At 37.3% G+C, this 11,772-nt stretch overlaps 1 protein-coding gene across 1 annotated transcript; it reads left to right on the top strand.

Annotated features, from left to right (window-relative positions):
- The first annotated feature begins 124 nt into the window (after positions 1 to 124).
- LOC138908986 (uncharacterized) lies at positions 125 to 1,084 on the top strand. The gene is made up of 3 exons (XM_070199878.1): positions 125 to 646; positions 716 to 853; positions 908 to 1,084. The coding sequence occupies exons 1-3, from the start codon at positions 125 to 127 to the stop codon at positions 1,082 to 1,084; spliced, it is 837 nt and encodes a 278-aa protein (XP_070055979.1).
- Positions 1,085 to 11,772: the final 10,688 nt, after the last annotated feature.

Here is an 11,772-nt window from a genome sequence, read left to right as displayed (position 1 = left end):
ATTATATCTCGGCATGTGAATCTCCCAATGAAATCTGGAAAGCTCTTCAAACGGCTCACGAAGTGACTACTCAGGTAAAGCAGTCCAAAATATATATGCTTACAACTTAGTATAACTCTGTAAAATGAAAGAGGATGAGTCCATTCAAGAGATGCATACCCGCTTCACCTCCATAATCAATGAGCTTCATTCACTTGGTGAAATCATTCCAACCAACAAGATGGTCCGGAAGATACTCAGTGTTCTACCAGGTTCCTGCGAGAGCAAGTTTAATGCTATCACTGAAGCCAAAGACCTGCAGAAGCTGACTATTGACGAGCTTATTGTAAATATCAAAACTTATGAGATGAAGAGAAAGAAGGATCTCGAAAGAAGAGAGCCCAGGAAAGAGAAGAACCCGGTTCTCAAGGCTTCTAACAAGGATTCAAGTAGTGATGAATCTGACATGGAATATCTCCCTCAAAGATTCCAAAAGATGATTCGAAAAAATGGTGAGATTCCAAGGAAAGGAAGTTCCAGTGGGAATTTCAAAGGAAATGATTGTTGTCATAAGTGTGGAAAGCTTGGATACTTCATTAAAGATTGTTCTCTTCATAAGCAGGAGCATTACAAAACCAACACTGAAAAGGCGGCTAAGAGGAACCAGGTCTCTGATAGAAAGTTCAAAAGAAGAGATGTTGTTGACAACATGGTGAAGCCAGCCCTGGCTGACTAGGGAAATTCCTCTGGTGAATCTGAATGTGAAGATGACCAAGGAGATACATCTATGATGGTTGCTGACAATGGATCTTCAGAATATGAGTCAATCTTTGCACTTATGGCCAAATCTGATGAGGACAAGGAGGAAGATGAGGTAAGTTTTCTTGATGTTCAAAGAAATTTAAAAACTTACTCAAAGAAAAAATAGATGTCCTTAGCAAATGTGTTGATTGATGCCTATCATAGCCTCATTAATGAGAAAAATGCTTTAATAGAAGAAATTGGTGACATAGAAAAAGAGGGGGACAATATGGTAGTTTTCATTGTAGATTTGAAAGAACAAGTGGAAGAAGTAACAAGAGAAAATAACTTGTTGAAACAATAAATGAAAAAATGGATGGACAACACTAAGGGTAAAGAAGTGGCTAGTGAGGCTCAACTTGAGCTTGAAAGTGAGCTTAAGAAAGTTAAAACAAGTCTTGTTGCTGATCTTGAAAAGAATAGACAACTTCATGAGGATTTGAAAATGGTTAAAAATAATCTTGATAAGTCACTTAATTGTACCTGGTCCTCTGATGTAATAACGTCTTTGTACAAGAGTAATGGTGGAATCAAGCAAGGAATCGGGTTCCAAAAGTCTAAAACCTCATATAATCACGATAGCAAGTATGTAATTGTGGCTGATAATTGGTTGTGCACTCACTGTGGTTAAACGGGTCATTACAAGGACTCTTATAAAACTAAAATTCAGTCTTTGTAGAAAAACAAAGTTTTTGTTGAAAAGAGGCATGTTGCTGAGGAACCTGGTTCCCTGAAAAGAAAATATGTGTTGCCTGCATGGGCAAAAAGAAGTTTGATCCGCCCATCCTATCATTATAAGGGACCCAAGCTGGCTTGGGTTCCTAAGTCTAATCATTGATTTCGTGTGCAGGCTGGAGTGAGAGGTAGCAGCCAAAAAATAATACATGGATAGCGGCTGCTCTAAGCATAAAACTAGAAGAATGAATGATTTCCTCTCACTCTAGGCCTTCAAAGGTGGGAGTGTGTCCTTTGGAAATGGCAAGAAGGCTATATTCTTGGTGTTGGCAAAATTGACAAAACACTCTCCCATGCAATTGAAAATGTGTACTATATAAATGACTTGAAATATAGCTTGTTGAGTGTGTCTCAAATCTGTGATAAGGAAAAATGAAGTGAAGTTCTCTTCCAAATCTTGCACTTTCTCTAATCTTAAAATTGGTGAAATTGTATTGATCGCCAAGGGATTCAAGAACATCTATGTTGTAGACCTTGATTCACTGAATGGTGGTGATATAACATGCCTAAGTGTCATTGATGATGCAGATTTATGGCACAGACGACTAGACCATGCAAGTTTTTATTTGCAGAATAAGTCGGTTATGGAGGACCTGGTTCGTGGTCTGAAGCATTCAACACTTCTTGCTACTTGATTAAGAAGTGCATGATCAGGTCCCTTCTCGAGAAGTCTCTCTATGAAATGCTCAATGGGAGAAAACCCAAGCTGACTTACCCGAGAGCCTTTGGATGCAAAATATTTTGTTCTCAACAATGGTGGCAAATGGTCACATAACAAAGAAGATGAAGATGGAGAATTTATAAGTGCTCCTGGTGAAGCTATATATATTGCAAATGGAAAGACTGATTTGATGAGTCAAGTCAAGCAAAGCGATTAAGGAGATGCATCAGAATCTCCCAAAGGCACAGAGGAACCTGGTCCCTCTATCACCTCGACTGAAGTTGAACATAGGGTTGTTGATGTTGCATTAGGTACTCCTGATGCAGAACAAAGGAGTGGAAGTCATAATTCTGTTAATGTCAATGGTGTTTCAAATATGGAGGAACCTGATCCTTCAAATTCTTAAGTTCAAGTATCCAACTAGAAGCAAAAGAGTTCACATCCCTTCAAAATGTAATCACACCCTTAGACTCTGGTATTCAACCTAGTTCTAAGACAAGGAACATGTGTGCCCTCTCAGCCTTCTTGTCTCCAATCGAGCCTAAGAAGATCAAAAAAAGCATTGAAAAATGCTAACTAGATAGCTGTTATGCAAGAATAACTCCATCAGTTGAGAGGAACAAAGTGTGGCACCTGGTCCCTAGGCCTTTAGACAGAACAATGATTAAAATCTGGCCCAAAAGACTCTCACTTGAAGGGTGCCAAGGGAATTTTGAGGTATCCTAAGGGAACGCAGGACCTGGTCCTCGTCTATTTTTCAGGAGATACTTTTGACTTGGTTGGATATGATGATGCTGATTATGTTGAATATCTGTTGGATAGAAAGAGCACATCTGGAACGACATATTTTTCGAGGTCATGCTTGATCTCATGGGGTACAAAGAAACAAATTGTGTGGCTCTTTCTACTGCTGAATATGAATACGTTGTTGCTGCTTCTTGTTGTGCTCAACTACTACAGATCAAGAAACATATTGAAGACTTTGGTGCATTTACAGCTTGAACTCAGTACAACACAAGAGGACAAAGCACATTGATGTGCAACATCACTTTTTGAGGGATAATGTTGAAAAGGGTCCGATTTGTATGAAGTTCTGGAAGACGTAGGACCAGGTAGCAGACACCTTCACCAAGGCGTTGAGCAGGGAACACTTTAAAATAAATCATTTGAAGTTGGGGTTGATCAAACTTAACTAAGGACCTGGTCCCTCGATGATTGGCTATGTTAAGAAGGAAAGATACAATGTTAAAAGTATTTTTTGGCGACATCTAACTCAAGTCTATACTGTTACAGATATAAATACATGACAGTTTCAGGACAAAACAAGTAAGAGTGACATTTCACTTCTAGGAGTTTTTGCTCAAATTTTCAAAAAACGTCAAGGAACCTGGTTCCTGTGACTTGTGTTAGTAGTTTATTCAATACTTATATGCCTTTTAAACTGCTGAAGTGTAGTGTCATTAATTTTCTAAACTGGTCCGTTACCCCAAAAAACTATTTCCTTCTCTCACACCCAACCAAAACCAATTCTTTTCTTCAAAACCAAATAAACATTCTCTCAAAAAAATCCTTCTATCCAAATATGCCAGAAGTGAACCCAACTTTGTCACATTCCAAAATCCTAACTCCATCTGAATCGAAACCCAAGCAGTTTTTGGTAGATTTTTATGGGACTTTAACTGAAAAGGAACGGGGTAGATCTAATATTTTAAAGAGTGAGGCAAAAATTATTGCTGGGTTTGTAGAAGCCTTGAAGAATGGAGGAATCAGTGAATGTGCTAGAAAAGGGGGAACTGAATGAGGGACCTGGTCCTTTAAATCTTTCTTCGGATGTTAATTCTGATGATAATCTTTCTCTTGAGTTCTGTGCTGAAACGAAACTCTGATTCAGTAAAAAGGATCGATTAAAAGTAGGATGATTGATGATGAAGTGGTATGACCTGTTGATGTGGTGATTGTGGAAGAGAGTATGAAGTGAAAAAATCTTCACTTGTGAGAAAGAATTCAAAAAAAAAATTGAAGAAAAGAAAGTTGGCTGAGAAAGATGCAGCAGATGATAAGGGTGAACAGATTGAGAAGACGAAGAGGAAGACATGGCCGCTCAGGGAAAGAAAGGGTAGTGTGAGTGAAGAACCTGGTTCCTTACAGAAGCAAAAGGTTGAGTTATCGGGTTCGGGAGGTAAAAGACTCCGAAGTCTCAAAAAGTGTTGTTAGGTAGAGTGTTGAATGTGATATTGCTGAAAAACGGAGGAACTTCTTGACATTGTTGAGTTCCAAAAATATAATCACCTCTTTGTTCCTCCAAGTCCAAACATTTATGAAAAAGAAGTAAAAACTTCTATGTTGTATGTGATATTCTGATGCTATATGTGCATGGGACTGAGTTTATTCTTGATGAGGAGAAGCTTGGGGAGATTCTTGGTGATCCGATTGATGTTTCAACCTGCTCAGATAGGTAGAGAACCAGGTCCCCGTAGACCCTTGGCAGAATAGAATTCTAAGTTGAAGGGTGAGAATGAAAGATTGAGGAAACAAGTGGAGGACCTGAGAGAGCAGATGATTATTGATCAAAGGATTATGAATGAACAAATGGACAGGCTCATCAAGGCCTTAGCCCCTTACTTTTCTTCCTGTCCAGTGACCATATCTTTCATTCCTTCCAAATTCCCTCGAATTCCTATCTTCTTTTGATCCCTATGTTTGATGACATTGATCCTTTAATTATTTAAATTGTCATATTTTGTATTGTTGAAACTACTGTACTTTTGTTATAATTACTCTACTATGCAGAATCACTCTATTTTGTGCAATGACATTCACTTGTTGTTCTTGTTATTATTTATGTAGTGTTGCCCAAGTGGCATGAGTTAATGTTGCAAAACTTCTTTTTGGTTGTGCTTCTTCTGTTATTCTTTTTAATGATGCTAAAAGGGGGAAGTTACATAGGTGTCAACAGAAGGGAGGAACCTGGAAAAATTAGTTCATTTGCATTCAGAGTAACTAGTCAGATGTCTGGTTCAACTCTCAATAAAATAAGTTAAGGGAACAGTAGAGGGAACAGATAGAGATCAGTTCCTCCAGTCACAGTACATGTCAAACTCCTTACAGTTGTTAAAGTTGTTGCACTGCACACGAAACAATGCAGCAGTCACTTCATGGAGCATGCCTTGTACCAGATATTTGCTTACATCATCCCAATGACCTCTCACACACATATTATCAACTTGAGGTAAGGGATTTCATTGTCTAACACTTGCAAATCAAAAGATAATATTCTCTCAAGTGCTAGCCACCACCTCTCTCAAGAACCAAGTTGCTGCAACCTCAAGGACCAGATTCAAAGATTGAAGATATCTTAAGTCCTTAGGTTTGTTGAGTCTTGTTATTTTGTTCTTCATTTGCAAATCAAAAGATGTCTTTGTAGGACATATTTAAACCACTGTTTGGTTTAGTTTCTTGACTAGAGTTAGTCAAGGTTTGTTGCTTTATGATATAGTTATTGCAAAGGGCTTACAATAGAGTTATTGTAAGGGGTGAGGGATTAAGAGTTTAATTCCTATATTGCAATAGGTTGTAATCTGAAGTTTGCTCTGTTTAGTGGAGTTGAAACCCTACTAGGGCAGGTCGTGGTTTCTAATCCCTTGAGTAAGGAGTTTTTCACGTAAATATCGCGTGTTCTTGATTTACTGCCGATTTACTATGGGAAAAGATAGAGAACCTGGTTCCCTATACTGTTTGGGTTTATAGTTTATTGCTTACTGTGGGAACTTCTCTATACAGTTTGGTGGACTCTTAGTTTCTATTAGAATTAAAGAAGAGTTTACAGCCTATGATATCACATATAAAGGCGGATTTAAATTTTATATGTTCTAACATTTAAACTTTTAGAATTGAACCCATCATATTTTCAAGTTATGAATTCATATTATTATTTCTTATAATTTTAATGGATATTTAAACATAAATTTATGATCTACTTCAAAAATTATTGATTTAATTGAACCCGTAGTTATAATACTACATATGCCACTGGTCATATAGAAAAATGCTCCACCAAGATGTAGAAGTTTTCTTTTACTTTTCTCAAGTCTTCCGTAGAAGTCTTCACAGAGTAGAAGAGAGTTTTTACTCTAGGTTAAGGTGAAGAGAAAATCACATTAGCTTTCCAACAAAAACTTTCTTATAGTCACGAAGGGAAGATGGCACTTCAGGAAAAATCCTAAACGTTGTAGATCGATATATATCTCTTTCACTTTAGTTTATTAATATTAGTACAATATATGTGTGTATGTAAATGTGGATTCAAAATTCAACCGTACTCTTCCCTCAATCCCTTTTTTGATCCCTTATGTAATAGAAAAAATCAAAAAAGTTAGACAATAATTTTGGGTTAAATGTATATACATTATAACATATAATGTCCATATACTTAGTACTTGGGGTTGATTGTTGAATGACAGCCTTTGGGATATTTTTTTTTGCGGAGTCGTTTTAAACATTTCCGAAAAACTAATAATTTTAGACTTAGTCCTTGAGTAATCATACTATTCTTGTGTTGACTCTTGTATTATTCAATTGAGCACGTTTGATTTTCAATTACCCTAAACATGTGATTGTTGTCCATGTAGTAAAGATTGTTAAAAAATAAACGGTATATGAGAGAGGAAGGAGGAGGAGCAAAGAAGATGGAGGGTGAATGGAGATGACATCTGAGAGCGTTCTCTTGATACTTTTTTTGGAACCCGAAGAAAACCCGCGGTCATTACAGCCTCTGCCCTTCGGGTGAGCACTCTAGGCGCACTGGGTAAACTCCCGCTGTGTAATAGCCTGCAAACCACACAGGAAATGTAAACCGCACTAGGCAAGTCCTGTGCGACAAGCTTAAACCCAGAAGGCATTGATGATGGATCAATCCCAAGTCATCACTATGGATAACCTCTCCGAACCAACTGGGCATCAAGAAGAACCTCTTGATACTTTAGATGGGCGAACTGAGTTGTTGGCATATTTCGAAATGTTTTGTGCCAAATACTTTATATTGTCACAAAAGAATATTTTTACGAAAAAAAAGACTTACTTTTAGATGTGTAGTTTTTGCCTTTATTGTGACGTTAGATGCTGATACAGTGCTAGGCATCATCTGCTGTGGTTGTTGTATGTATGCCTGCAGGCCCTGTACACATCTTTTTACAATTAAATACTCAATGGGGACATTTTGAAAAATTGCTCTTGTTTTTCTTTTTTTAATGGAGCGGGTATTTTATTTAATAGAGCAAGACTAGTTTTTAATTGATTGAGCTTCATTTAAATGACCAGTCTTGTTTTTGTTCGGTATAATAAATGCTTATATTTCATGTGTATAATACGAACTTTTTGCCAATTGTCATGTGTCCAGGTGCTTAATTGAAATAAATTTTATTTCGAGTATCTAAATGAAATATACTAATTAATTTTATACCTCACACATGTTTATCAATGCGAGGAAATAAATTGGTTAATTTATTCTTCTTTTAAACATAACGATTCTGCTAAGTTCTTAACTTTCGCCACTAATTTGAGAGACCAAAGCTACGTACGTGTTTGAAATAATTGGTTGGAGGTGGGTTGGAGTGGGTGAAAAGTTCTAATTTTGCTATTTTTTTTATTATTATAAGAAAGAACTATCAAATAAAATTCTAAATCCAAATTGAGAAAAGAAATCATTTGGCATGAATTGACATTTATTCCAAAATATAAGATAATTTTTATATATGTTTGTTTTAAAGTTGAGAATATTGTAAATATTTGAGTCAATTTGAGCGAGTTGGGTTACAACCTATTGTTTATCCCATCTTGACACACCACATCACAGACCAAGTGAACTTTGGATAGGGTTGGACAATAACTCATTTAAGTAGTCAACTCATTATGACCGGCCCAAACAACTCATTTGTCACTCCTAAAATAAATCATTCAAAGACGAAAACAGAAAGATTTTTTCAAGATGGAACGCATAAATCTATCGGTAGGTTCCTTTGATTACGGACCACTTATTACCAGATTGAGAAATCAAAAGATACCTCGTCCTTGTTTTTTCAAGCGTACCTTAACACATGTGGTCAAAACTCACATCCATTAAGGTTTTCAGGAGTTTAGAAAATTTGCTTGTTTTTTACATATATGTGTCGTGTTTCTCGATCCTAAAAAGTGTTAAACGGTTTTGTTGATAATAGTATTATCCAGGAAAGGTTCCATAGATACACTTCAAATTTGAATTTATAACATTAATTTCACTTGTGATTTGAGATATTACTTTTACTTTTTGATGAACTCTTAATGATCAACAGAATTATGAAGCTTAGCATGTCCGAGAATCAAAAGTGAATTTTTGTGTGTGAATAATGGTGATCTACCAATAGAAGTGAAATAATTTTGTGATCTATCAATAGAAGTGAAATTTTTCTTTTTGACTCAATAGAAGTTAACATAAGTAGCTGGTTTGAGCGCTTTTTTTATTTTTATTTTATTTTTGAGCACATAAAGATTGAAAATCGGTAAAATTTACTATATTTTTGAGCACTTTTTCTCTCTCCCAGAACCTCCCCTATTTTATAGAAAATGAGCTGCGTAGCCTATGCAGATTAGCTACGCAGCTTAAACCCTCCCCTTCACTTCCATGCTGATTTTTCCTACGCAATGGTGCGTAGGCTACGCTGCTATGGTACGTAGGCTACGCAAGACTCACGTAACTGTTATGTCACCCTTTAGTAAAAAGGTCATAACTTCTTGTAAAAATCTCCAAATGACGAACGGTCATTAGAAACTAGACACATAGACCTTTCATTTGATAGGTCATAAACCATATAAAACTTCATATCTTGAGAGTTATGCTCGTTTGAAATTAGGTCTCGTGCGAACTCATTTGAAACTTTAACACATTGTATAATTTCGAACTTTAGCCAAATAACCCCGAAACGACCTACAGACCTCCAAATTCACATCCGGACGCGCTCCTAAGACCAGAATATGGTATTGTACGTACACCTCCACCTGCATATATCGGGTGAGGCGGCAGGGCCGCTTTATGTGAAGATGGATACATAGGATCTCATCTTAAATCTTATAAATGTTATTGATAGCTTTTAATAAGCTTGCTATGGTTTAAAACGGTTATCTATATTATTCTATTGCCGCACTGGCTCATCATATTCATCTTGTATTTCTGAATTCATAAATTGGTGTTTAGTTTTCATACTAGTACTATTCGATGGTACTAACGTCCCTTTTGCCGGGGGCGCTGCATCTTTAAATAGATGCAGGTGGTTCCACAGCAGGAGATATTGATCAGTGATAGCAGTACACCTTCTTCCCAGCTGACTTAGTAAGCCCCACTTCATCCCGGGGTCATGTATCTTTTGTTCTTTGTGTATTCTGTTTGAGGTATAGTCGGGGCCTTGTTGCCGGCATTATCATTGTACTCATCTTTATCTATAGAGGCTCCGTAGACATAGTGTGAGTTATATAATGGTGCTGGGGAAGTCAAACTCGTGTGTTGTGCTTGAATTACTATTTCCACTACAGATTATGAAAAATATGTTTGGAATTGAGACTTTAAAATAAAGTAACTAATGGTAAGAAATTGGTATTACAACATGATCACTTTATTGGTTGATTAACGAAAACATATATATTCTCTTTATTCATGAATGAGTTTGCGTAGAGGGAAATCTAATAGGCTTGCTCGGTCGGGTTCACTCGGTTGAGCGCCGGTCGCGCTCCTCGATTTTGGAGCGTGACAACGGACCTTCCGATCGGCATAATACTTCTGTCTAGACTGCGCCATGTGAAGCCGCTCTTGAATCAATTTAACCTTCTCCAAAGCATCCTGAACTAAGTTAGTGCCCAATAGCCTAGCCTCACCCGGCTCAAACCAACCCACCGAAGACCGACACCGTCTCCCATATAAAGTTTCATACGGAGCCATCTGAATACTCGATTGGTAGCTGTTATTGTAAGCAAACTCTACTAATGGCAAAAATTGATTCCAAGAACCCCCGAAATTTATAACACAAGCGCGAAGCATATCTTCTAATATCTAAATAGTGCGCTCAGACTGTCCGTCCGTCTGAGAGTGAAATGTTATACTCAGGTGAACCTGTGTACCCAATTCTCATTGTACTGCCCTCCAAAACTGTGATGTAAACTGCATGCTAAGAGTTGTTCCTAAACCTCGAATTACTATTCCACCTTACCACGCACATACCCGGGGGTGATCCCACGTCACCATATTCTATATAGTCCTGACAACACAATATAACTGAAAATCATTAATTTAACCTTAGTTCAAAAACCTTGGAGCACCATTTCTAACATCCAGAATTCTTTTCAAGACCCGAATATCACGTCCACACACTGTATAAGTACGAACAAACTGTATCAAGCCATAGCCATAACTCACGATGTAATCACATGATATATCACATAACTTGCATACTCGCAGCACCATTTCCGATCTCGGTAACTACTCCAAACCAACCAAGTATTATATTAAACCCCACATCCCACATAACCTCGTTCCAAAAATTTCGTACACTGCTGATAATAAAAGAAACACGTGGAATCTCATAACCCCTTATCAGATCAACGAGTCATGGAGTTATCTCGCCCCAACCAGAGCCATAATCACTTTCTAAGACGACTTTCAATGCCATCCTCCCAAATATACAATAAACAAACCTGATAGTACATATTCTAGGTCTAATGACCATATATTATTAAACAAAACTATCCCACAAATATGCAACACCAATCTAATTCAAGCCGCAAACTGCACAATTCGTGTACCGAAAAATGGAAAATATTTCAAAGAAGAGAACCGTTTCGCAAGTTCAACGAGCACTTCTACAACCGAAATGCTATGAGCTCACCATACATGGTAAAACCTAGACACACGAATGTAATAACGGTAACCAACTCTCGTAGAGAACATATTAAGATCAACCCGCACGGACAACTCACGTGCTATCGTATCAATATCTGGACCCGCATGGGTATATCACATGCCGATAATATCAGTATATGGATCCGCACGAACAACTCATATGCCAATAACATAATCCGCCCGGCATGGTCACAAGCCTCCAGTCCAAGCATATCATATAGGAGAAATCACATAAGTACACATGTTTATGATAAATGAAATAAAATTCACATGCTCCTGGACTGGTATAAATACCACGCCATAGAGTAGGCATGTGCAAAGTGCTCTTTCACAACTCAAATCGGCAAGTGAACACAGAAATAGTAACTACCCAGTTTATTCAGGGAATTAGCCTCTTTGTAACCTCAAGTATAGCCCAGATAGTTCTCAACAAAGGTACGAGTACGAGAAACGTCATAACTTTACGCTTAATCGTCAACTCTAGGCATATCATAGTCTAAACATTTTTCCGAGTCTGAATATTTGCCCTGATGCCCGCACATGGGCTCAAACCTCTCATATATATATATATATATATATATATATATATATATATATATATATATATATATATATATATACACACGCACTCGTAGCGCGTAGTCATCACAAAGGCAACTAGTGCCTCCACTGAGTT

Source organism: Nicotiana tomentosiformis, chromosome 1 (assembly GCF_000390325.3).
Source record: "Nicotiana tomentosiformis chromosome 1, ASM39032v3, whole genome shotgun sequence".
Lineage (NCBI taxonomy): Eukaryota > Viridiplantae > Streptophyta > Magnoliopsida > Solanales > Solanaceae > Nicotiana > Nicotiana tomentosiformis.
The sequence above is the reverse complement of the archived record's forward strand: the minus strand, read 5'-3'. Positions and strand labels throughout refer to the sequence as shown.

Coding starts and splice junctions, on each gene's coding strand:
- LOC138908986 (XM_070199878.1), top strand. CDS start 125: ATGAAAGAGGATGAGTCCATTCAAGAGATGCATACCCGCTTCACCTCC. Junction 647..715: donor AGGCGGCTAAGAGGAACCAG/GTCTCTGATAGA, acceptor CTGGCTGACTAG/GGAAATTCCTCTGGTGAATC. Junction 854..907: donor AGGACAAGGAGGAAGATGAG/GTAAGTTTTCTT, acceptor AAGAAAAAATAG/ATGTCCTTAGCAAATGTGTT.